Here is a 27,240-nt window from a genome sequence, read left to right on the forward strand (position 1 = left end):
ACAAAAGTTAACATTTTCGCATATGTTATGTTAATGTTATCGATGTTATCGACCGCCACCACAATTTATTGAGCCTGTTATAATTTTAATGCAATCGATAAGCCGTGACAATTTGTCAACAAATGTATCTAGTTTTAATTAAATATTAGTGAAAATATCCAATGTTTCTAGCAACAGGTGGTCCGTACACATCTACATGATTGCTCTGGTATACAACAATGCTTAAGAACGGATACCTTTGATTGACCGAGGCGACATCAAACAGTTCTGTGCCCACCAACCAATTCACTTTAAGCAGCTGCATCCGACCAAGCAACGACTGCTCCAGTCCAGCTGCATCCCTGTTGGAGAGAGACAGCGTCCTTAATTTCGTTGCTGACCGTAAAAGCAGCGTCAACTGACTTGGCTCCGCCACATCGCAACGGCTGAGATCCAGTTCGAGCAGAAAGGGAGCCACCAGCGAAATCACTTTTAAATAGTCGCTTGCAATGTTGGCATGTTGTATTTTGAGTGCCCTTAGACGAGCCGCCTCTGCTGCGCCCGCGCACAGGGGATGCAGCAGGGCCAGCACACTGTCCGAGCGCACGGAATAGCCCACATTAATGTTGATACTCTGCAGGTGTCGGCCAAGTGCTAGTAACTGGTTTGCGTCATATTGAGGTGGAAACCGCATGCTGAACTCAAAGTGGCGAAATCTGTGCAGCTGCCGATCGATGGCAGCGTCGATAACAGAATGAACTTTGCCAAAAAGCGGTATCAGCTGCTCCAATGCAAGATACTGGAAAATATTGTCCAAGCAATCATCGTTCAAGATCAGCAACGACGTGCCATATGCTTCCATAGTGGCTGCCGACTGGAACGAGCAATTGAAAACGATTTAAAAATGGCGCGCAAGTTATCGATAAACAGGTCAGCTGTTCGACCGTGTGTTTGTGTGCGTGTGTATGTAGTGTTTATGTCTGCGCTGTCTACGTGTTTGTGGTCGATGCCGCTCCAAAATTAAAGTGAATCATATAAAACTCGTCTCCAACTTACGCGACACTCGCGAGCAGCGCTCACTGCCATTTCAGCAAAAATATTTTCAATTCCAAACGCGAACGCGACGGATAAAACTTCGACCAGTCGCTGTCGACTCTAAACTGCGGTGTGTTTGTTGTTGTTATTGTTGTGTGTCGTACAGGAAAAAACTGTTTGCGTGGATCAAAAACTTAAGTCAATTAACTACGTTTGTGTCTGACCCTAAGTATATCAATTGGAAATATAAATTGTACATATATATGTTTGATAACTGTCTGTATAAGGCGTGGCACTTGTGAAAGTCTGTGTTAGTCGCTTGGCCCAATTGGAGATTTCATCACACAAACAACACACACGGAGAGAGAGGCGTACATATTACCTGAACTAGAACAGCAGCGAGGCAAGGGAAACAGCGCAATGGATGATTTAGGTAAGTGTGCGGACCAACAAACGCAAATACTTCCCGTTTGTACGAACACCCTGTATTTGTTGCTGCTGCTCCTACTACTTCAAGGTCAATTCTCGTTGGCGGCATGAGCATACATAGCTAATTAGCATTCCAACCTTTTTAGTAGTTGCAGGCATGGACGGTAGATGGCGTTTGAATAATTCATTGAATTTCTCTGTCATCTCTAAATAAGTCTTTATCTGGTTTTGCTAATCTGTACCTATGTACCTATTGTACCAAATCTACTCTCATTGACAAATACATATGTATGTACATACGTGTATGTATACAAAACTATAAGTTTATGTATTTTGTATGTTTATAGAACTCTAATCTTATCGCAGCTTATACTTTGTATCCTCGCAATTGTGAATTTTTCGTGAATTTATGATTTATACACATTCCTGGAAATCTGCCGCTGAGCGTCGTTGCCGACGCTGCATCATTCACACTTGAAAATATGATTAATATTGAGTGTTGGGAAACGTGGTACTGTAAATGATCTGGGTTCGTTGGGTCGATGCAAGCTTTTAACTGGGCTCGCCATTTATTTGTTTGTTTTTATTTCCACACACACACACACGCACACACAGACACTCAAACACACTTTTAGTCATCATCAGCAGAACTTCGTGTATCGTCTTGTTCGCAGCTGCCCTTGTTGTTGCTATTCTTACTTCTTACTTTATTTTCTTTATGACACAATTTCTCGGCTGTTTACTGCCTGTTGCGCTTGTTGTAAATGTCTTTTGATAAACACACACACACACACTCACAGACACACACACACACACACACACACACACGAGTGGAGACATTCCTAAGAGTTGAGTAAAGGCCATACTCATACTCACTGGAAGGAAAATCGAATAAGTTGACAGCTCGCTGCAACTTTAAAGTTTAAATGCAGCTGACTGCGCTCTGCCCACGCACAGTGGTGCACTTACCCGCAAAATGAAAGCACAAATTCCTCTGTTCTGTCTAGTCTGTATTGTGAGTGAAGTGTGCCCACTTTATTGATAGCACCCGTCAGAGAGTCTGCCCACTTGGCACACGCAACGTCCGGAGTCGTGTTGCGTGTGCAGCAAAGCTGTTGATGTGTCTGTTCGATGATGCTTGCACATGATATTGCAACTCATCACAGTGGAATTAGAATAATATTTTTGCTAAGCGCGTAAAAGTAAGTTGACATAGACATGAACTAAAAATAGAAGCCGTATAATAATATATGTACATACATATATTATGAGAGACAATGACAGGTCACAGATCAGTTTGTCAAGATTCTACATTTGATTCCACATACGTGTTTGTGTTCGAATGCGCTCTTTAATCCACTGTGAGTGCAAAGCGTTTGACAAACTTCGTTCGTTCGCTTTGTTGCTAATTCCGTATTTTTGCGTTTGCCTCTCACTTGCGGCTTTCGCTTTGCGGCTTTGCGGCTTTGTTGCTGCTGTCGCCGCAACCTCATCATCACGACTTGCAGCAACCGCAGCCAGACGGACGCTGGCAGAGCGTCCCGCCAAGCGAGTCAAATGAAATGAGCAACTTTTCGTTTGTTTATTCTCTCTCTTGTTCTCTTCGCGGACTCTCTGCGTAGCTGCGCGCAGCGCTCGTGAGAGCAGCGCTGCGTTTGCTTTGAATGGAGCTCCATCGCTGCTGCGTTCGAGGTTCCATTTCATGTTCCGTTATACGTGCACAAGCGCCAAGTTCTATTTCAGTCGTTTGCTTAGACACGACACGACGCGACGCGATGTGCGCTGCTCATTCGGTCTCACTCGGATTTGGCGTACGCAATGAAGAATAACAAAATATGAGGAATTTGGACAAAGTGCAGTTAAAAGTTCAACAAACAACAAAAAAACAAACATACACACACAAAGTAAAGTACCGTACAATCGGGCAATCGATAACGGCAAAAAAGTGCCGCCAACAAGTTAATCAATCGATCAAGTTCTCAATGTGCAACAAAATACGCTCAAAACACATTCGAACAGCACAAAAAGTCAATGAAAAATCGCTGTGGCAGCAGGTAGCGTGTAGCGTGTAGCGTGGGAAAATTGTTTACCTAGGCTAAAGTCTTTTGAGGCAATAGTAGATAAAATTTACTATTTGTGCTCAAATAGAGATAATAAAATTAAAGTATTACCGAGATAAACCAAAGCTGCGATAAGACAGGCATTCCAGTAGGCCAACTGATAACACACGAAAACATCAGGCGGGGGCGCAAATATTTTTGGCTAAAAGATTCATGCTTTCACTGTCACAAAGCCAAATCCACAAAAACATTTTGGCCAAAATCTTTTTAGAATTTTGATTTAAACTAATTAAGCAGCTAATTCTTAAATCGAATAAACAACTTAATCAAGAACAAGTTGACAAACGAGTCATATGCCTAAATGTGACAGGAGCTGTGAAATTTTGGTAACGCCATTAATTTTAGACGTTCGCGACAAGCGGATTATAAGCGCTATTCAAAATTGAGACTAACTCGTGGGCGTTAAGGAGGGAAATTCGGTTTGATCAGGTCTCTGGCTGAAAAGTGAAAAGAGAGCCAGAAACATGTTCGGAAGGCCGAAGATTGAATATACTTGCGGAATGTAAACACGAAGGCGCCATTTTTAAATTATGGCTTCCATTACAGTTATATAACACAGCTATATAGTACTGTTATATAATACTGTTATACGCATAAATGTAAATACTGAAAGATGGCTTTAAAACGGAGCAGTTAGATAGATATTGCTCGAGGGTCGGAGATAAACAAAATAGCAACAATAATAATTGAATGTACGACATTTTGAACCACTTGAAATATAACGTAAACAGCGCTTCTCGCATTACGAAAGTGCTTCAATATATTGTTATATTGATGAATTGAAATGTTTATTGAAACTGCGGCTCATCCAGCATTGCATTCACGAAGTGCACTTATGAGAATTGCTCTCGATTGGCCGCCAAAACGAATTTCAATTAGTCAAACATTCGTTTGTTTGTTTCTCTCCATGCAGCCCTTGTAGGGCCACGCCCTTTTCGCATCGAGGGCTGCGCCCACACACAAACGGGTTTTCACTCCAAATGTCGCAGATCAAATGTTTGTTCGAATACTCAACGAAACAGAAGAGAAGTTAGCACCTCCCCCCTCCCCCTAACCCTCTCTTCCGCACCCGCTGTTCGTGTTGCAATGAGTTCATCGTTCAATTTGTTAGCGTAGTTCGAGTAGAGCAAGTACTCGTTCTCAATCAGCGAATAGATTCTTATCTCCAAGTGCCGACTCATCAAATTTCAATAAGTGTGCGTTGTTTCCCAGCACTCTGTCGTTCGATTCGATGTACTTTATCTTTGCAGGCTTCATGCTAGGGATGTTCGAGTCATATGGATACTCAAAGTGAATCCAGAAACATATTCGGAATTGAAATGAATGTATTTACGGGTCGTAGAAAGGCCCGGATAGATGATACACATGCATGTTAATTTTCCTCGGCGTTTTCACCTTTGGCGTCTGCGGCAAGGTCAGCCAGACAGACGCCTTTACACAGAACTTTTATGTACTTACCAATAAAATATTCAAATATTTATAGAGAGATCTTGCGTTCGGCCGAGGCGTCGGTCAACAAGAGTCCAAGTCCATCGAGCACTGGCCGTTAGTCTGCTTGGAATTTCCTGCGTCGAAAAGGCAAAGAAAATAAAACTACGACAAGCCGAAGAGTTAATACTCTTGCAGAATTTAAGCGTTAGAAGCGATCCGATACGTAAGCTTTACAACGATTGTGTCCAAATAGTTGGTCCTAATCTAAGCTCATAATTGCCGGGATTACTTAAGAAGTTTTAGCCCAACGACTCTTCATTTCTATGGAAACTATATGATATAGTGCTACGATATTTATAGGATTTTCGGAGCTGAGTATATAGAAAACCTAGCTCCTAGCTCAGAGTTGCCAGGCTATGTTAAGAGCTAGCGTAAAGATAAAAGAAAATTGTTTACCCATCAACTCATAATTTCGATTGGAACTATATGATATAGTGTTCCGATATTAATAGGCCTTGACTCAGGTTTTTATAGCTAAATGATATATAAATATAGATCTAGCTAAATGATATAGTGCGCTGATCTGTCCGTCAGCTACTCTGAGAGACTAGACTAGACAGAGAGAATCGAAGATTGATCGATGGCATATATATGTACTCCAGGGATTCGGAGATGGGTTACAAAATGCGAGCCAAAGCTAAGATACCTCTAGAAGCTTAGGCAAATCTATCGCGCCTTTGACTTTTAAATTTAGAACTGGCAAACACAATCGTTTGTTTTTTTGCTTTTGTTTTTGTTGTTTCGCTTGTGGCTGAGCGACGTCATCGCGACCTGCCCTGAGAGATCTGGAAAAGGCTCCCCGGGAGCCTAGGGCAGATGCTCGGCTACCTTTTTGGCAGTGCACTGCGGAAATGTATTTCGATTTTTTTTTATTTCATTTACCAATTTGTTGCTTCTTTAGTTAGTTGATTTTGTTTGCGACGGTGCAAAAACGTCGCCTTTGATTTGCGAGAAATTTGTATTTTTAGCTCTCGATCAGGGTGTTGACGTAATTTGGCAACCTTGATTCCCCGCTAGCATCCATTCCAACAACAACAACAACAACAACAACAACATGCTATAAACCTGCTGCTGCGTTCGGCCTTTTTTTTTTAGATCTCTAATTTATGTTTATTATTTGTTACCTTTTCCAATGTGTCGTTATTTGTTTAGACACATGTTAGCTCGGAATTTCTTTATGGTTCATAAATCTGGCACTCGGATCACCATGATGCCAATGTCCCAACATCTCTAATGTCCGTGGGTGAACATAAATTGTCCGAGTCTCATATATCAGCTATGATTGCATTTTCGGCAATCCCACACACTCAATCTAGGCGCTCGACTTTAAGTCTAGCATTTTGTTAGCTTTCATATTTATGCAGACCGAGTACCCGGGCACTTGCTCTAATCGAATTAACTCAAACATCAATCATTATTATTCATTAGACATCATTCATTAATGATTATTAATGAGATATTGTTCATCAAAGAAGTCTGTGTGTTAATCCATTTCTACTTGGCACCAAAATCAACTTTCGACTCTGTAAATTATATATTTTATAGAATTTTAGATTGTGTTCGATTCTGACTTATGAATAAATATTAAAGGCAAATATGAATGTTTAATAATTTGCATTAGCTTAATTATCATTTGGGCAATGTTCTATTTGAAACCCTTGTGGCATGATCATTAGGTCGATGGAAGGAGGGAGGGGGGCTCGGGTGGGTGGGCTCTGGGACAAAAGTATGACAGACAAACGGATACCGAATGACAGGCGAGAACTCAACACAAACAAAGCGACAAATCCGTCGACGGCCAAAAATAAAAATGCGCTTATAAATAATTTTTTAAGAAAACCAAAAGAAAAAAAAGTTCGTCTGGGGGGAAAGAAAAAAAAAACACGCTCGCTACAAAGCTTTTAAATAAATCAGCCAAATGCAGCGAACGGAGTTGAAATTCTGCTTTTGCGGATTTATTGCCATACGATTTTTGATTGACTTTTTAATGCAGCTAAATATCAAAGTGTTGCACAAATATGGATAGAACAATGTACGGAAAAATCGATCCCGGAGCGCGACAACCCTATCGCACGGTGCGCAGCAAGGGCATCCAGCCGGGCTGTAAGTATTCCCAACAGACCAAGCTAATACGACTCACACACAAAATGAAAGGGCATCTCGCATTGGGCATCGTTCATTTGAAATGTGCTGCCCGACATCCAGAGCTGGATGCAGTGCTCCACGCCGCCAATATTGTCCGGCTGGCCGGCGGACCAGCGCAAGAACTGGGCATTCGTGCCGGTCGCCTGTGATGCGTATACGCCCGTTTCGGCCAGGTCATATAGTGACAGCCAGTAGCTCTGCGCCGGATGCAGTTGTCGGCTAAGCGCCTGCAGCTCCTCCTCGCTCGCCAGGTTCACCAGAAAACCGCCAAGCTGGCGGCAAATGTTGCTCGCCCGGAACCAATTGACCCGTAACGTTTCCTCAATGTGGTAGAACTTGTCGCCGATAGCAGTGAAATTCTGCAAAGTGCGTTTCTCGAGAACTGCTGAAATAGTTTGTTTTCTTCTGTTAGTGGGCTTGCTATTAGGTATTAGGTGGTCACCTGCCTGCCGGGCTACCTGTGCCAATGGGCGTGGCTGCGCAGCCGATGGCCCACAATAACGGTAGGAGCAAGTATCTAAGACTTATTTTCATGTCGAACGGCAATTTGTGACTGTCTCTACATGCGCTGTGCTTGATAAGCGCACAAATATGATGGTATTATTGATAATAAAAAAGTCCAGGAAGCTTATTCAGTCAAATACAGTGATCACTCGCAAAAAAGAACCTTCAGAAATAACAATTTGCACTGAGTTTAATATAAACATATTTACCTATATTCAATTGCTGTATCGAAAAAAAGGGCTTTTAGAGCTTAATGAAAATATCTTGCAAATTAGCTTCTGCACAGCGTTCTCGTTAGCGAGTGCTCACTGTATCGACAACGAGCATCGACAAGCGCGCTACTTCATCGATAAGTTTTGCAATTTTCGGGGCATCCCACAAGTATGATAACACTGGACAAGGCGCAAACAAGTTGACACATTGTAGTCGGGTGTGACTGACTGCATTATACTCTGTCCAAAGTCCAAACTAAAACTCTAACTTTGGCAATAGGAAAGAGAGTTTCAGTTTTCGAGACGGACTAGACAATGTTGAAAACCAATATACTCTTGCGAATAGATCTAAGCATAGGGCATCTTTTAACGCAAGCTATTTTCGAAGTGCTAAGCGCCATCTATGTCTTGTTTTCAGAAGTCGCAAATCGTTTGCATAACGTTGCATACTTTTGGGCTTTGGCCAAAACAAAAATCTATAAATTGTCGTGCCTAAAAGTTAAGAGAAATACGTTTTTGACAATTTTAGTTACAGTTTTAACAAATTAAAAAAATATATAAAAAAGTTTTATTTAATAAATTGAAAAAATTATATATTTGGAAAGCTGGAAATTAAATTGTGGCTCACTATTTGCAGATATCCAAAGAAATCTGTAAAAACATAAAAGTTGCCAACTATGAGATACATATATATATATATATATCGGGTATATATCGACTTAATGCCAATATATGTTCTCTTTGACTAAATTTGATTTTTAGAGATAGATGTTTCTTGTGATTAGATCATGCGGATGTTAAGTCATCTTTTGAAAATAAAAAAAAAAAATTAACTTGCACAATTTTAAACAAAACTTAGAAAATGTAGTTCTTCTTGCACAAAACTCTATGCAATCACAGTGTAAACAATTGTAGCCCAACAAATACTTTGTGACGTAACACACACAAAGATCGGCAGTCTTAATGATATGCTGCTTATACCCTGCAAACACTCAAAAAAAAAAAAGCAGGGTATTAGCAAAGCATGCAAATGCATTTATCCGAAACTCTAATATGCAAATGTATTATATAATTTATTTCGCAAAAAAAATATAGTTTACGTGGTAACTGCTGGTCGTTACCTGCCCGTTAAAGCGCTGAGCACAAAACAAGTAAACATTGTCCGGAGATTGCATCAAAAGTGAAGTCTCAACGTGTCAGACATTGATTTGAATATTTTGAATTCAGTTTGTAATTAGACGCGGCGCGGATTTCATCGTTCGCCTCGCTAACAAGTGCAATAATAGAAAACATGAAAATCGGTAAGCTGCTAAAAACTCTGTCAATCTGTCGGTGCGGGAGGGGGGGGCTTTACTACAACGACCCTCACGACGACGCGGCTCATTCATTAGATCATTCCATTCATTCGGCGTCATTCGATGTGGGCGTCACATACATAGTTTCTGCTGCTGTTCTATATTCGCGCTCATGTATGAGTGTTGTGTGTGTGCGTACCTGCTTTAGTGTTGTGTAATTGCTTAGATAGCTGATTCAATGTTAAGTCAAGAAGCCTTGATAAAGCAAAGTCATATCAAGTCTGCCAGATGTTGATGCAACGCTTGGGAGAGCTCTCTTGTCAGACCGGAAGTTGGCTTTGAGAAACTGCTCTTGAAAAGCTTGTCGAAGAGTTTCGGAACCAGTTCGAAAAGTTCCATTAAAGAACTTCAGTTTAAGCCAATTTAAGTCGCTTGTTAACCTATCTGAACTGAAATCAGGGCAATCAATTGTAGATCTCATCGTCAATTTATAGAGAAAATAAAAACAACGCTCGCTGACAAATTAATACGAAATAAACAACAACAACAATTCTAATTTGTTGTCATTCGTTTTGGTTTTGGTTTTGTTTTTGTTGCCGCATACTAATTTTAGTTTTGGTCAAAGTCAAGTGATTCATCCAAACACTGAAAGTGCTCAAGATATTGTTTGCTAATTCTGGCCGGCAGGTGGCGCCGCTGCGACAAACGCCCACAACGCAACGCAGCCTGCGGCAGGCAACAAATGGCAACGTTTACTCAACACTTTTGTTGTACAACTACGCGCAAATGTGTTGTAATCAACAGCAACAGAAATAACAACAACAACAACAACAACAACAAAAATACACGCAAACACATGCTCATGCTTGAGTTTGAGCGGGTTTTCCCACCCTCTCTTGAGTGAGTTATGCGCTGCACACTGAACTCATACACAGAATACGATGCAAAAATTTCGTAAAACGTGAGCAGGAAAGCATTATGAGTAAATTACAAAACAATCTTATAATTTCTTCTTCTGTATCTATACATGGACTTGTATATATGTAATAATATAGGGCTGCCTAGTTACCTACAATGAAAATTCTACATTTTTTTTTAATATAGTTTCGAAATGTTCAGAGTTTGAATCAACCAAATATCAGCTGATATTTGAAAAACAAGATTTTCAATTTGGTACCAGTGTGCGCTGCTGCTGTTTGTCTCGCAGCCTCAGCTTCAGCAACGGTTTTCGTCGGGCATCTTGTTCAGTTGCTTTTAAGATTTTGCCGAGCGAAAAATCATTTTTGGTGCTCTGCTGCCGAATTTGCCGTTACCGTTGCTCTGTGCGTTGAAATATCGTCGATCGATTGCTTGTGTATTTCTGTTTTGGTTCGCTTTTTGTTGTTATTTGTTTTAATTTGCGGCAGTGTGCGTGTCTATAGAATTTTAATAAAGGCTGCGTATGGCGATCAAAGAAACAACAACAATAACAACAAACAAAATTAACAACAACAAATGAAAGTGACAGCCGCAAGCTGCAAAAATATGTAACAACAATGTCAACAGCAATTTGCCAGAGTCCAATGAAAAATAAGAAGAAGACGCAGCGCAGTCAAGAGCATAACGTTACAAAAAAAAGTTTAAAAAACACATCAACAAGCACAATAACAACAATTGGAATCGCGCGTGCTGCTTGACCTGCTCTGCGCGCTTTGCTCTTTCGCTCTCTCTTTCTGTCTCTCTCGCTCGGCCACCAACAACTCTCTTGATCTGCACACTCGCTCTCCGTTTTGTGCATTGTGCAAGGCGTCGGTCGCCGTTATAACAGCTGTCTGGCGTTCGTGTTTGGTGCCGACTGCAGCTGTCAATACTCCCCCAACTACAACTATGTCAATTTATTGAAACTCGCTCTCTTTGTCCTTACCCAGCGTAGCCAACGTTGTTGTTGTTCTGATTAACTGCAGCTGTATAACTTCGTTGCGTTGCTCTTTTAATTGATGTGCTCACTCTTTTTGCCACCCCCCACTCTCTCTCTCTCTCCCTCTTTGGTTGGATGCTTTTAATTGATTTTAATTGCATTTTGATGAAAACAATTTGAAGATAATGTTAACCAATAGTTGAAATTGTCAGCATCGCTGCATTTTTGTCATTGGCATTTAATGGCTTTTAAATGATCTTAAATATTGCAGTTGGCTTTTCTGAGTTAACTGAGAAAACCCAATTCTCGTAAATTGATTCAAAGAACAATGCATTTCCTACAGAATGTTCTCTAATGGACTTGTTTCCTTTTCTCTTAGATGATAAATTTATGCCGAATATACAGATATATGTATGCACAATTATTTGATCTCTTTAATCTGTCGCTTTTAAGAGCATATATCATTTTATAGAACATTAAGCGGATGATCTTTGAAATTGAACTTAATACCGTTGCGACATTTAAAACAATAATTCACAGTCAAAATATAGCGAATGAAAAAAGATTCATGTCACTTTCCGAGTCATTTCCATTCCACACACAGTTCGCATCATAATTCTCTTGGCCCCACAGTCTTGACGTTGACCCACTGAAGCGCGACGCTCTGATAACCCTGCCAGCTCTATTTTTAGACACTCTCCCCAACACCACACACAGCCAATAGCCATATGGCAGGGCGTACAGAGTATCAACATACATACATATGTATATACGTACAGACACTCCTCAGAGACAACCACATGTTCGAAGCCCCATTTTTTTTTTGGATCGGTTCCTTTCGAATTATTTTTAAGCAAATTGCGAAACGATTTGCCATTTGCCTGATATTTTCCAAAAACCGAAACAATCTTTTAAATATAGATTCAGCCTCTCTACCCCGGACGCGCCCTCCCCCTTTATTGTCTTTATAATATTCACAATAAATCGGCTGCCAAATAGAAAAGCCGTCACACTTTTTGCCCCAACTATTTGCTTTACATAACTCAAGATTTTCACTCAATCCGATTGATCTGAGCACTTTCCCTTCTCTATGTTGGCTTTGGCCCAATTGCAGGTGGCACTAACTTTTGAACCCCGCTAGAAACGACGCCAAAAAAGAAAAAAGAAACAAACTGATGATTTGTTTGATTTCTTGTTGGGTGATGTCTTAATCGCTCGCTGTCATGTTTCGTGTTGGACAGTGTTTTTGTCTTGTATTCGCTTTTATCGCCTCGGCTGTGTAGGTCAAATGAGGACGAGTGACAGCTAAGACAGCTTAGATTTTCCTCCATGGAACCCAACCCAAAAGTCATTTGCCATATTTTGTGCCCTGCCTTTGTTAAGTTTACACCATATAACCAATTAATCTGGGTACAGTGGAGCAAATCTGTAGAAATGTGTTCCCAGGGATTAAACACTTCTCGAAGACAACGCCATTAAATGATTAATACCCTTTCCCTAAACTCTACAGCAATAAATAGTATTAAAAAACTAGAAATTTTCATCGGAACACGAGACAAGAGATATATCCTTTTTTTCTGGAATATACACACATATTTATGCCATCTTTGAGCACTGTAAATAACCGATCAACATATATTTATTTGAGTTTGCATTTACAGGGTATTTCAACGTCGGTCACCTGCAACTAGAGCACCATTTGAGCTGTTTGTTTGTTGCTTTTAGCCAAATTATAGCCAAATAGAATGCAAACAACGTTAATTTGATCAAATATATTTTCAACGAGGCACACTCACACACACACACACACACACACACACACACACACACGAATTGATTTATATATATTTATATAATCATCATATATGCGATATTTCGTGCCCTGGTGTGATTTTTAGCTCGCTCGACTAGTTCGTCCCACAAGAAACATATCAAAAACAAAAAAAAAAAAAATTGTGTGTAGACCTCGTCTGCTGTCTGTACGTTCCCCCTCACCGGTACGACCCCCCTCTTCCCCCGTCTCTACACACTGCTTATGGCCATTATGGGCGCAGTGTGGGAGTCGATGGCTTTGGCTTTGGCTTTGCTTTCCGATTGAGTTTTCATGCAGCTTTTGGCTTTGCTCAAACTTGGCTAGTTAAAATTTCTCCATTTGCTTCAGTTGTTATTGTTGTTGTTGTTGTTGTTGTTAAGTGTTTAGGCACGTTACGCAAACATTTCTATTAAAGGAACTAACCGAACCGTGTTTGTGCCCCCTTCAGCGTCTTCATCAATTTTGGCCATCTTTTCGTTTTGGGCTAAATAATGTCTTCGAAACTGATATCATCGTCGTTCCACAGCACGCCCCTCAACGACTGTTTCAAAGTGGGCGAGTTCGAGAGACGCTTGGGTAAGTTCATGTTGTCAGGTGCGAGACTTGCGAGCTTTGAATGTGGGCTGCTGCCAGATTGTTAGGCGGCAGTGTTCCAAAGCCAAGGTCAAGTTCGAATGCAATTGGGGAAAAGGGGTCAACGGCCTTGACTTGATTTTAAAAATCAAATAACTAATAATCTCTATGATCATTGTCAGTTGATAGACTCGAGAAATACCTATTGCAGTATTGCTTTAACAAAAGTGTAAGGAACTGCAAAGATTCAAATTAGGTTCTTATAACATGGCTGCATACCTAAACAAATTAGTTTTCGTGTCTTCGTGAACCGATCCTTGCCCAGAGGTTCAGCTAAAGCACCTGTTTCTACATTCAGCTAATTTGTTGATTGTTTTGTTTTCCTCTTCTCTTCTCTCTCCGAGCGCCTAAAGGGAGGGTATATACTAGTCTGTCTGTGAGAATGATTGTAAATTTGAGGTTTGGTTTATATTTGACGGCTGTTTGCATTTAGATTCGAGGCTCGATTTATCTCAGAATTGAAGCATCGGATTTTATATAAGCCTTTAACGTTTCGTGTAGCCAATTTCAGAACGGCATCTTTTTTGTTTAATATTTTTACAATTCATTTGATACATTTTTCAATGAAAAATTCTCCCACAATTGTCAAACGAGGGAAGCAGGCATAATTAATATATATTTATTATATTTTAAATGTTTAGTGACATCAATATAAACAGTTTAATTTTGAAGGCAAACCCACATAGTTAGGTTAAAAGCTTTGAAACATATTCTACACGCACGGCTTAGTTGGGACACAAACCCGGCTAAACAATAAAAGCCCCAAAAACGTGAAGTTTTCCTTATAAACTTATTTTTGCTTAAGTCCGCTGATAAAGCCCAACAAAAGTCACACATATGTGTTGACATACACTCGCTGGTGATTTGTTATCTGTAGCTTCGGCCAAGATATATGAATAAAGCAAAGTGAAACGTTTGGTTAGACGGCGGCTATCAGTTTGCGATGCGTCAGAGGAGTTACGTTAGGCGGTTGTCATTGTCTGGCCATGGCTAACTACGGCGACTACGATAATCTGGGTGTCTATGGGCTGCATCACAAAAATGTTGCAGCAATACTTAAACCAATCTTGTTGTTTTTTTCCAGATGCACTCCTTGCCGATTTGCAGAACAGCGTGCCGGGGCAGCCGCCACAGCCACAGCTGCAGCCGCAGTATGGCACTGTTCAGCCCAAGCAGCAGCAACCACAATTTGTTGACAACACGCCCGGCTATGGCAGCCTGAGGGGCAAGGCGCAGCCGCAAGTGGTAAGTGGCAGGAGTTTAGCATTGAATTTAGTTGATAAATCGGTTTTTTTTTGTTTGTATGCAGTATCAGGAACATTACAGCTCGGAGACGCGCTCGCCCACAGCGGCCGATTTCAATGGCTCCAGCCAGAACAATGGCTATTCGCATCAAGGCACCGGCTCGCTGCCCCGCACGGGCTACAATAATGGACAGGGCTTGCCGCAGAACAGCTCCGGATTGTCCGAGTTGGATTCGCTTCTGCAGGATTTGCAGCATGCGCGTTACAATAACGGCGGCGGAGAGCGTAAAGGTGAGTCTGGGCTCAAGTGGAATAAAGATACGCATACTAATATTTATCTCTCTTCTTAATTCAGCTGAAGTCGAGGTGCCTACTAACTACAGCTCGCCCGTCTCCAAATTCAACACTTTCAACAGCTACGTTTCGGTGGAAGAACGACCCACTGTCGATAGCCTTCTTAATGAGCTGGACAACGCGCACATATATGCTGTACCCAATGGGTAGGTGTTCTTTTTTTTAATACTAAATTGCATCTAAAATCATGCCTTATTCCCTCAAGATCTGCACACAAATCTCCCACGCCAGGACGACATGTGACTATCACGGTGCGCGAAACGAAAACCGAAAAACTCTCGGGACCCGATGGACCAGGTATTGTGCAAAGTACCTTCAATCTACATTTAATTTTTATCCAAAGTTACCTTTTGTGTATAGTTGGTTCCATCGAGGAGCAGATCGTGCAGAAGAAAGATTCGTATACACCAAATCTAGCAGCGCCTGCGCCTCAGCATCAAGGCTACACATCGCAAGCCACCAAGGAGCTGGATGATTTAATGGCATCCTTGTCGGATTTTAAGGTAAGTCAACCTGAAACTGGAAAGTTTAACACATAAGTTTAGAAACGACAATTGAGAAAGGGCAGATGCTTACAGACAGCTCCCGAAAGTATGCTATACAATTGACAACGATTAAAATAGTACCAGTTTCTGTTACTTTAAACGAAACCGTAATAACCATTTTTGTGACATTTATTAGTTTCACGATTTCAAGATCATTATAAGCTTTAACACTTAGGCTTACAGTTTGAAAATCCTGTTTCCGGTTACTTGAGTGATCACAATCAACAAGACTGTGAATATATTATCATTTGTTAAATAAACTGCAAAGAAAATATTGGAGCATCATAACGTGTCCAGGCGTGGCTGGCCGCAACAGATACAGATACAGATACAGATACAGATACAGATACAGATACAGATACAGATACAGATACAGATACAGATACAGATACAGATACAGATACAGATACAGATACAGATACAGATACAGATACAGATACAGATACAGATACAGATACAGATACAGATACAGATACAGATACAGATACAGATACAGATACAGATACAGATACAGATACAGATACAGATACAGATACAGATACAGATACAGATACAGATACAGATACAGATACAGATACAGATACAGATACAGATACAGATACAGATACAGATACAGATACAGATACAGATACAGATACAGATACAGATACAGATACAGATACAGATACAGATACAGATACAGATACAGATACAGATACAGATACAGATACAGATACAGATACAGATACAGATACAGATACAGATACAGATACAGATACAGATACAGATACAGATACAGATACAGATACAGATACAGATACAGATACAGATACAGATACAGATACAGATACAGATACAGATACAGATACAGATACAGATACAGATACAGATACAGATACAGATACAGATACAGATACAGATACAGATACAGATACAGATACAGATACAGATACAGATACAGATACAGATACAGATACAGATACAGATACAGATACAGATACAGATACAGATACAGATACAGATACAGATACAGATACAGATACAGATACAGATACAGATACAGATACAGATACAGATACAGATACAGATACAGATACAGATACAGATACAGATACAGATACAGATACAGATACAGATACAGATACAGATACAGATACAGATACAGATACAGATACAGATACAGATACAGATACAGATACAGATACAGATACAGATACAGATACAGATACAGATACAGATACAGATACAGATACAGATACAGATACAGATACAGATACAGATACAGATACAGATACAGATACAGATACAGATACAGATACAGATACAGATACAGATACAGATACAGATACAGATACAGATACAGATACAGATACAGATACAGATACAGATACAGATACAGATACAGATACAGATACAGATACAGATACAGATACAGATACAGATACAGATACAGATACAGATACAGATACAGATACAGATACAGATACAGATACAGATACAGATACAGATACAGATACAGATACAGATACAGATACAGATACAGATACAGATACAGATACAGATACAGATACAGATACAGATACAGATACAGATACAGATACAGATACAGATACAGATACAGATACAGATACAGATACAGATACAGATACAGATACAGATACAGATACAGATACAGATACAGATACAGATACAGATACAGATACAGATACAGATACAGATACAGATACAGATACAGATACAGATACAGATACAGATACAGATACAGATACAGATACAGATACAGATACAGATACAGATACAGATACAGATACAGATACAGATACAGATACAGATACAGATACAGATACAAATACAGATACAGATACAGATACAGTATCTTCAGACGCCAATCTATAAACCTGTTGTCTACTATATAATGTAAGAATGTATATTTCATATACACATTTCTTATTCTACACCCTTTTGACTTGAATGTCTATCTGTATATTTGTAAAACTAGTTTTTGCATTCAGTGCCGCTTTCACTTTAGTAGGGTATCTGCTAGTTAGTATCGAAATATGCATGACTATTTGTGCTCGTTAACTGCGTTTCAGTTCACCAAATGTTTTCACTGAAAAAGTGTCAGGAGAAATTCTGACGCTAGAGAAAATTAAATATATATATGTATGTACTTGTTTATTAGATCTAAGGCTCCCTTGTATTTGTGATATTTTTGGCACTAAACAAAGCGGAACCGAAACGTTTGTAGTCTATATTTCGTATATAAGTTGTTCAAAATGGTAATAAAAACTATAAAATGAACAAATTTATCATGTCAAATCGTGTGACGCATGTCGTTCAAGCAAATCTAATGATGCTAACCCGAACCTGTACTTGTACCTGTGTGTTATTCCCTCTTGACTTTGACTTATGCTAAATAAAATTGAAGGTGAAACCTATAAAAGCTGCATAAATTCTCATATTTACGGTCTCGCTAATATATTTATATATATATCTAAATAATGTCACATTCGAAAGAGAGATAATACGCTGCCATGAAGATAAAAGCCCATCAATTTTCCTATAAATACTCAACGGGCATCTCTAGGTCCATAAAACAATCAATCAATAGCCATAAAGTAAACAAAACTGGCCAATTTTGCATTCTAAACGATAAACGAAGCATGTGCCCAGCCGGCAGCAGACCGGGCCATAGGCGCAACAGTTTCCGCTTTTTGATTATATGTATTTAATATTTGGGGTTTTTAATATTTTTCTTGCGCTTTTACATACGCCGCATTTCGCAGCGCGCACATTTGTTTTTAGAAACGAACTGACATTGTATACAACGGATGGTTGATGATGATATATCTTAGCAGATGTGCTCTGCATTTTGTTGTCATATTTTTTCTTGACTAGCACGCGCTCGTTCCATATACGACAAACATTCGCAGCCGGGCAGCTGCCCAGTTATTTGTTTATATATTCTCCATATTGTGTCAAGGTCCACTGAATTCCCATGCAGTTCATTTGCGGGTGTCCTTCGGGCCAGCAATATGACAGCTTGTCGAAGTAATCAACTTGAGTGCATAATAAAACAGAAATTATCCATTAAACTGAAATGAAAACAAAGTGGAACATTTCGTTTGCTTTTAAGCAGGAGTTTATATTATTATTGAAAAATTTTTCACAACAGTTTCTTAATTCGTGCTCTGCTTTTCCTCACTTTGTGAAATATACTTTTGAGTTTTCTTCTTATTAGTTAGAATAGCCTGAGTCTAAAAGTATATTGTTAATAGAACTGTTTATTATTTAGGAAACAGCTTTTAAAAGTCTCTTTTGTTAAGATAGGATATCACTTTTATTAAAATAGTCAAAAGAGTTATTTAAATAATTGAAAACATATTTAAAATTAATAATTGTTACTCTTCTGGTTTATCTTGCAACTTATTCCAAAAGAATCTTAAATTCCTAACTAGGCATGGATAGATTTTTATAAATTAAATAAACATCTTTAACTTCTTAGAGATTCAATGTGTATTTTGCTAATCATGAGTTCAAACTATAATAAAAAACTCAAAACATTGAGAAAATCGGATGAGTTATGACCGGGTAGGAAATATTCACCTAGATAGGATATTGAAGGAAACCATTTTTACATGACTTTTGACCAAGAATAATGTTGCCAGATTAAGATGCCAAATTGATTTTCCACCCACATAACTCGGAGAGCAATAAACAAATGTTTTGCATCTGATGGCGAGATTATGAATGTCTAAAGTCTGAAAATCTTATATTTAACAATATCGTCGGACTGTTACATACATTTGCACAGAAGCATTATACGCATTTTCAATAACACATTATTGAATTGAATTTTCTGAATTGTTAACTGAATTTGGCTTTTGGATCGAAAGACGTAATGCAAGGCTGCCTTTGGGACTGTCGATTGATGCACAATATGTGTGTCTGTTTTTTAAGATATCTCAAACAAGCTCACAATTTTTCTGCTGCTTCTGACATTTGATCAAAATCAGGCTCCAAATGGAGTATATATATTTTTGGAAATGATCGACATATCGTGTATCAGACTCTAATACATTATTTTAGAAATATTAAGGGAGGGTCTCTTTCTGCTCGGCAGAATTTGGTAAAGATGCGACAAACTTCTCCTTGAAAAGTTGGTTAATTAATTGTTGCCTATTTTGGACTGGACTAGATTGGATTTAGATTTGACTTTTGGCATATATTGGAATATGTCGAGGTCCGGGCTTGAAATTGAGGTCAACCTTTCAATTTTGCCAAATCATGCTGAAATGCAATTAATTAGCCACATTCTTGGGCTGTCGCTTAGATTACTGTTTACATCTAATTAATTAATAATTAATTACTAAGTGCACAAGATTTTCTTGGCAATTGCTGATGGTCACAAAAAGCAGAGTGGACCGAGGGGCAGGCTATATTAAAAATTGCAATTCAATGTCATTGACGAATGATTATAGAGAAAGTGTGCATACATATGTGTGTGTGTGTGTGTGTGCGCGTGTGTGTGTGTGTGTCCGTGTCTGTTAATTATTTAATATCATTTTCAATTTTTGCCGTCGTTGCGAGTCGCGGCGTGTCCGTGACTTTTGTTGATATGCCGCAAAGAGATGATAAATATGAAAATCAAATTGGCCTCTAATGTGTGTGTGTGTGTGTGTGTGTGTATGTCAGTGTGTGTGTGTGTGCGTGAAAAAGTCGAAAAATATAAAATACACGATAAATATATAAACAATATTGCACACGGCACCTCCGAAAACACAGAACTGGTCGCTGCGGCTGGGCTCTTTTCGGGTCGCCCACACGACACTGGCAGTCAGATGTTGTCGCCCCCGCAATTGCTGCCGGCCCCCTCTTGGGTCGCCACTGTCAACACTTTTTCCACGGTGCGCTCGTTATAGTTTTTCTATTTATTTTTCAGCCTTTTCATTGCAAATCATTTGCATGGCTATTTTTGAACACGTTTTTTTAATATTCGTTCATTTGGCTATACACAAGTTTATCTATATAAGTGTGTGTGTCTATAATTATTGCCTTGTCTGAACGCTCTATATTATTGTATGGTTTGTTAATTTTTTTTTTTTTTTTCATTGCCGCCCCGAATTGGCAATCTGTTGTCTGTCTGTGGGTCTTTACCGCTCCGTTCCGTCCTGTCCGCCCCGTTCGCCTCATTCACAAAACCCGCTCATTGATCGAAATTTCCTCTTGGCATCTTCCTGTGCCGCCGGCCGTTACCCCAACCGGCAGACGAATTTTCTGCATCTTTGCTGTTCGGCGTGTGCCAAAGTGCCAGCTGCGGCAACGTGCCCCTGCGCTTTTTATGGGGAAATCCTGTTGGCCAACCGGCAAGCTTTCAGTTTTATAGCGCCTCAACGAGGTTCTGATCGCAGACGTATCTAAATTTTTTTCTTTAAATAGCCACAAAATCCCGCCAACGCCAAAAGAAATCAAATTGAAAGCCAATCGGATTCAGTAGCGGAGTGAGGGTTGCTTCTGCGATGGGCGCCTTGCTTAAGCACGCATCCATGGGTTGAACTTAAAAAACTATGAATTATTTCAGAACTTAATGATAAAGTGAGCCAGAAATTTGAACCTTGCAGCTCTTTATTGAAAATGCGCATAATGAGCCAGTACAAATGAATGGAACAGATCTTTAGACATAAAATCTGAAATTTATAATCTCGTTATCAGATGCAAAACATTTATTTGATTGTTTTCCTTATTTATTTATGGATAAATGCAGATGAATATACCTAGTTTTTGTAAATATTCTTGCTCGGCATCGACAGCCGGGTCTATCTAGCTATATCCGTCTGTCTGTCTCTGTGAAGGCGTCGATCGCGAAAACTGTAAAAGGTAGAGACAATAAACTAAGTTAAAAATCAATTGTTTCAAAATGTTTTTTAGAATATATCTCCGAGCCCATTTCAGCCCTAGCTAGAGACGCCTTATTTGATATAAATGGAAAAATCAAATTTTTATATTTTAGGTATGATGTTGGTCTTTGATTGATATGCCTTTTTGAAGCCCGATAAATCTCCATTAGCATCGAACTATAAACACAGAACTTATTCAAGAAAATATTTCCCATAGAGTATTCCATCCGAAGTGCACTTGTGTATGTGTGTTGCATATGTGCTCATTTATCAACACTGGCACTGATTGTTTAATTGATGTGTTAGTAAGAGCACTACTGTTGCCAAGCCCTCCTTGGTGCTGAAACGTCCCTGTCTATTTAGATAAATATCTAGCTAAGCGCACGCACACATGCACACACATGCACATTCACTCATGCGCAGAAGTATAGCACTCAATTAGGCGTCTAGGTTAGTTTGGGCAACTGACAGCGCAGCGGCAGAGAATATGCAAAGTTTATGAAAGAAAACTGAAATGGAAACTCGCACGACACGCAGAAACAGAAACAGAAACAGAAGCAAAATCCGTATACAAATATGAAAAACATAACAGCAGACAGACAGCATTCAAAAAGAAAATCGGAATTGTTGTTGTTGTTGTAGTTGTGGTTGTTGTGGTTGTTGCTTGGCTTTTCGTATTTTTGGCAATGAACAAAAACTACGTCAACTAGAAATGCTGCTCGGCGCGTATTTATGAGGAGAGCGTCGTGCGCAACGAAGCACACACAGACACAGACACAGACCAAATCCACATTAACAACAACAGCAACAACAACAATAGGCAACACATACAACAATTTGTTGTAAGAAAAATTTTTGAGGCATTTTGGGGTATAGCAAAAAGCAAAAGTTATTCTGTTGGCGCGCGCATAAAGTTGAATTCAGTCGAGCCGAGCACATCGAGCAACGACGTAAGAGGCACGGATAATCGAGCAGATGGACTAGTTAACTAATTTGTTGCATTGTATTTATTTTATTGGCAGGTCAGCAACGGTAGCAGCGGGCAACATTCGAGCACAGGAACAGCACAACAGCTGCAGCAGCATCATCAGCAACAGCATCAACAGCAGCAGCAGCAGGTGACGGACTACGCACAGCCAAACCGGGGCACACAGCAGGCGCATCTGACGCAAACGATCGAGGAGACGACAATAGTCGAGGATAGTCGCGAGGATCAGTTGGATTCTATGCTAGGCAACCTGCAGGCCAATATGAGTCGCCAGGGTGTCAACACAGTGCAGAAGGGCTGCTGCAATGCATGCGAGAAACCGATTGTCGGCCAGGTGATTACCGCCTTGGGCAAGACCTGGCATCCGGAGCACTTTACGTGCAATCACTGCAGCCAGGAGCTGGGCACACGCAATTTCTTTGAGCGTGACGGCTTTCCATATTGCGAGCCCGACTACCACAATTTGTTCAGTCCGCGCTGCGCCTACTGCAACGGCGCCATTCTGGACAAGTGCGTAACGGCCCTGGACAAGACCTGGCACACCGAGCACTTCTTCTGCGCCCAGTGCGGCCAGCAGTTCGGCGAGGATGGCTTCCATGAGCGCGACGGCAAACCCTATTGCCGCAACGATTACTTTGAGATGTTTGCGCCAAAATGCAATGGCTGCAACCGTGCCATAATGGAGAACTACATCTCCGCCTTGAACTCGCAGTGGCATCCGGATTGCTTTGTCTGCCGGGTAAGTAACAGCCTCAACCTCTGCCTAACTTTAAAGAGTTCTTTTATCCATCTGTATGGTATATGATATATATGTATATATATATATATATAGGATTGCAAGAAGGCTGTGCGCGGCAAGTCCTTCTATGCCATGGAGGGCAAGCCCGTTTGTCCGCAATGTGTGGGCGTCGATGAGGAGGAATAGGCGCCACCAACAACAGCAACAGCAGCAGCAGCAGCAGAAGCAGCAGAGGCAGCAGAAGCAGCAGCAACAACAACAACAACAACTTGTTGAAGTTCAGCAGCACGAAAATAGCCCCCGCCCAGATACAATTTGTATCTGCATATAGTTGTTTACCCAGCGGCAGCTGCGTCCCACTTTCTCCTTCTCTCTCTCTCTGTTTCTGTTCTCCTTGCTCTCACCGCCTTTATTCACACGTTCTCTGGGCTATTTTCGTTGAATATGTGAAAATCTTTTTATTTTGTCGGGGCGCGACTTGCTGCCACCTGCCACCTGCCATCTGCAGCAACCATCCAGCAGCAGCAACAATATCAAAAGGAGCAGATAACACACCCACAACACACACCACACACTGCGTCCCCCTTTTTGCAGGCGTCGGTTTAACTGGGTTCTGGACACGGCTGACCACCAGGCAACTGGGCAGGTCGGCTGTTGCCGCCCGGACCGCACGCTTAACCGTGTTTATGATGGCCACGGCCATGTCTCCCGCCCCTGTTTAGAGTACCTCCACCGCCCCTTAAAACTGTTGAGCTTTTCTATATGCAATTTAGCGTTAAGTTTTTAGGTATTTTTTTAAATTTAAACATTTATGAAGCAATATTGTAATTTGTTTTTGTAAATAAAATTTTAACAATTAAATATAACGAATTGAAAAAAAAAAAAAAATAATTAAAAAACCCAAAGAACAACCAAAAATCTAATTCGAGCCTGGCACTCGGCTGGCTGTGGGTCTGTTTTAAGAACCTGGCCCATCCAGCCAGCCCATGCCACGCCTCTCGATAAGTTAAGATCAGTGTCAAGATCTTGACCTTGATGGCAATGGGAATGTTCGCATGTCGCATTCCTTGACCTTCAATTTTGATTTTGTTGTTCTTTGCAAACAATTTACAATATTGCTACATAGATTTTGGGATTAGATTAGCGGCAACGCCCCCTGACCCCTGCACAGCTGCGGGGTTGGTTTTAACTAAGTGGAAACTATTTTCGTTGCTGACGTTTCGCCCATAAACAAAACACACACAAAATTAGCAAATGATTTATATATATATACATATATATAAAAGGCTTGTACTCACGAGTACATTTCTATAACACATTTTCAAATATGTAAATAATTTCTTTCACTGTTTACATTATGCGTGGAAACTGGGCGCTATTTGAACTCTTTGGAGTTTAGTCCCGATCTGCGTTTATTATCTGTCATTTTCCTATGCAAATTAAAATTAAAAATAAACGAATGCATATCTTGATGAAGTATGCATATTTATAGATTTTCAACAGATTTCCTTTCAAATGCGATAGAAATTCCGTTTAAATGATTTCCATATAACAAATATATCAGGGCCAAATTTGGACGCTGGAAAATGCCAAAGATTCTGATTTGTGTTTAATATATTGTTTGCCCTGTTACAAATAAGTATAAACCCAAAATAATAGTTTACAAGGAATTAAACAAACTATGCAGCTGTTTCTCCTCTCTTGGATGAGAGTATTATACGATTTGAAAAGATCAGAGAATCACATAGATAAATCTAACATTGCAATGTGACATTTTTAAAGCTATTGACATTTGCTTAAATGGAACTTGTAAGCACTTGAGAATTTCAAAAATCTATAAATGCTTTAAAAACTTGTTTCTTCCCAGACTTTATAGTATAATTTAGAAGGATTAGGTAACTTAAGACCAAGTAAAGTAGGCTTCAGTTGAACACTTTCATTGAGTCTGTTGGCACAGAACATTCCTATGAGTATCCTTTTCTTTATCTAAGATTTATTATTGTTATATCATTAGGAAGCTGTCTCGAGAAGTGCCCCTTTTCTGAGTATTTTTATGCCTTTTAAATTCTCTTTCCTACATATTGTTTATCTAACTAAAATCTTCGAATAGTTGAAGTAAAATGCGAGATTCGTAAAGTCTTCCCGTTTCTATCGCAGCCATTTCCATTAGACTATCGTATAAAAGTAAGCTAAAGATTCAGAAGATTGGATTACATAAGGCAATGTGCATGGATATTAATTTCAAGTATAGCTAGAATTATTGTCGCATTCGTTTCGGCGGCTGTCTGGGTTTTCCAAGGCAATATATTTAATTGTTGCCAGCAACATATTTTATAATCTATATTTTTATTTTCATTTATCTATCCGTATGTATTCTATATCTGTCGTGCCTTGGAGCTGGGCCAAAAGCGTGCGCAAAATGTTATTGTTCAAATAAATGTGATTTGTTGTTGTTGTTGCTGCTTTAAGAATGTTTTTCCAAAACACCAACAAAATAAAGAAAGCTGCGTCCCAAAATGTGCCAAAATTGATCATTTCGATCATTTGCTGGCTTTCCTTTGTTTTTCAATAACGTGAAAGTCAAATGTTTTGTACAAAAGCATCTGCCAATAATCATTTCAATATTTCGTTTGGCACGTTTGCGTTTGACAAAATTGTAATTGGGCTGTAAAATTTCACACAAACTATTTGCAGAATTTCAGAAGTCTCGAAATGTTCCCAAGTCTGAGAGATGGGTGAAGGGACGCGAACTCGGGCTAATTTATGGTGTAATTAGCATTATTTGGCCCGTTCGCAGCGACGAATATTAAAGCACACACTCGCCTTATAATAGATCATCCAAAATGTTATTTCTTACGTTTTAATTACATTCAGATGCACTTGCGGAATATGGCGCAGTAACATTTACATATTATTGCATTTATATAATTCAACTAATCGGTAATTTTGTATTTTATTTCTTTTTCGTCTTGCAGGACTGTCGACAACCGTTCCAGGGCGGTTCGTTCTTTGACCACGAGGGTCTGCCCTATTGCGAGACACATTATCATGCCAAGCGCGGTTCGCTCTGCGCCGGCTGCTCGAAGCCCATAACGGGTCGCTGCATTACGGCCATGTTCAAGAAATTCCATCCGGAACATTTTGTGTGCGCCTTCTGTCTCAAGCAGCTGAACAAGGGCACGTTCAAGGAGCAAAAGGACAAGCCCTACTGCCACGCCTGCTTCGATAAGATATTCGGCTAAGCCAGTGCCAACTGGGCCCCAAACTATAGTTACGATTTAATACTGTTTTTGTACGATTTACGATTTATGTCTTCTACCAATACTTACAATACTTCATCTGCGCTTTCTATAACCGAGTCAAATTAGTAATATAATTAACACAGACACACGATTTGATCAGAGTAATCAATTAGACGACACTAATACCCAGCCAACATAATGGTAAAATGATATTTCTGCTCTTTTGAAAATAAAACTATTACAATGCAAACAATTATTAACCATTTTGTTCTTAGGGTTCCGCTGATGCAAACATTCAGTCGCAAACGCAATCAAAATTCTCGCCGCTGATGGACATAAAAGTAGAAACTTTTACCAAGGACCGGAAGTACGAGAAAAAAACGAGTCCTGAATCACTAGAAAATTACTTCGACTTCACAAAATAAGTAAAACACTTGCTGAGCTTTAAAGTTTTGTAGAGGGTATTATAGTTTTGTCATGAAATATGTGAAATATGTGATATGTAAAATATGTAACATATGTTACATGAAATATGTAATATTCTAGATCAGCATTAACAGCCGACTGTCCGTCTATCTGTTTCTATGCGAAATAGTCTCTAAATTTTGAAGCTTTTCTTTTGAAGCTTTCTACCTATTTGAGTCAGTGTATATGCCGTAATCGGCCGGATCGGAACACTATATCATATAGTTGCCATAG

General features: G+C 39.8%; 3 protein-coding genes and 1 long non-coding RNA gene across 15 annotated transcripts; 1 reads left to right on the forward strand and 3 right to left on the reverse strand.

Moving 5' to 3' along the window:
• Nucleotides 1-31: 31 nt before the first annotated feature.
• LOC6633998 (uncharacterized) lies at nucleotides 32-2,918 on the reverse strand. Of its 3 annotated transcripts, XM_032437866.2 has the most exons (3): nucleotides 1,036-1,176; nucleotides 403-853; nucleotides 147-341 (listed from the first exon to the last, which is right to left on the reverse strand). In XM_032437866.2, the coding sequence occupies exons 1-3, from the start codon at nucleotides 1,063-1,065 to the stop codon at nucleotides 286-288; spliced, it is 537 nt and encodes a 178-aa protein (XP_032293757.2). In that variant the 5' UTR covers nucleotides 1,066-1,176; the 3' UTR covers nucleotides 147-285. The 3 variants fall into 3 exon arrangements, with proteins under 3 accessions (XP_015025320.1, XP_070065604.1, XP_032293757.2); XM_015169834.3 differs by lacking the exon at nucleotides 1,036-1,176 and adding an exon at nucleotides 2,413-2,918 and having other exon boundaries at nucleotides 32-853; XM_070209503.1 differs by having other exon boundaries at nucleotides 32-853.
• On the forward strand, nucleotides 1,306-26,797 carry Pax (paxillin). Of its 7 annotated transcripts, none has more exons than XM_015169729.3 (9): nucleotides 3,214-3,347; nucleotides 7,048-7,157; nucleotides 14,638-14,798; nucleotides 14,863-15,088; nucleotides 15,153-15,297; nucleotides 15,357-15,448; nucleotides 15,512-15,654; nucleotides 22,595-23,299; nucleotides 26,275-26,797. In XM_015169729.3, exons 2-9 carry the CDS (start codon nucleotides 7,073-7,075, stop codon nucleotides 26,539-26,541), a joined length of 1,824 nt encoding a protein of 607 aa, XP_015025215.1. In that variant the 5' UTR covers nucleotides 3,214-3,347; nucleotides 7,048-7,072; the 3' UTR covers nucleotides 26,542-26,797. The 7 variants fall into 7 exon arrangements, with proteins under 7 accessions (XP_015025212.1, XP_015025215.1, XP_015025218.1 ...); XM_002057627.4 differs by lacking the exons at nucleotides 3,214-3,347; nucleotides 7,048-7,157 and adding exons at nucleotides 10,454-10,532; nucleotides 13,369-13,496; XM_015169728.3 differs by lacking the exons at nucleotides 3,214-3,347; nucleotides 7,048-7,157; nucleotides 26,275-26,797 and adding exons at nucleotides 10,454-10,532; nucleotides 13,369-13,496; nucleotides 23,393-24,333.
• LOC6633997 (C-type lectin 37Db) lies at nucleotides 6,994-7,753 on the reverse strand. Of its 4 annotated transcripts, none has more exons than XM_015169833.3 (2): nucleotides 7,646-7,753; nucleotides 6,994-7,581 (listed from the first exon to the last, which is right to left on the reverse strand). In XM_015169833.3, the coding sequence occupies exons 1-2, from the start codon at nucleotides 7,731-7,733 to the stop codon at nucleotides 7,181-7,183; spliced, it is 489 nt and encodes a 162-aa protein (XP_015025319.1). In that variant the 5' UTR covers nucleotides 7,734-7,753; the 3' UTR covers nucleotides 6,994-7,180. The 4 variants fall into 4 exon arrangements, with proteins under 4 accessions (XP_015025319.1, XP_032293758.1, XP_015025318.1 ...); XM_032437867.2 differs by having other exon boundaries at nucleotides 6,994-7,584; nucleotides 7,646-7,750; XM_015169832.3 differs by having other exon boundaries at nucleotides 7,658-7,748.
• Nucleotides 13,368-14,119, reverse strand: LOC116651473 (uncharacterized). Its single transcript, XR_004304477.2, has 2 exons — nucleotides 13,773-14,119; nucleotides 13,368-13,709 (listed from the first exon to the last, which is right to left on the reverse strand). It is a non-coding gene; the product is annotated as an uncharacterized lncRNA (long non-coding RNA).
• Nucleotides 26,798-27,240: the final 443 nt, after the last annotated feature.

This window comes from Drosophila virilis, chromosome 4 (assembly GCF_030788295.1).
Source record: "Drosophila virilis strain 15010-1051.87 chromosome 4, Dvir_AGI_RSII-ME, whole genome shotgun sequence".
Classification (NCBI taxonomy): domain Eukaryota; kingdom Metazoa; phylum Arthropoda; class Insecta; order Diptera; family Drosophilidae; genus Drosophila; species Drosophila virilis.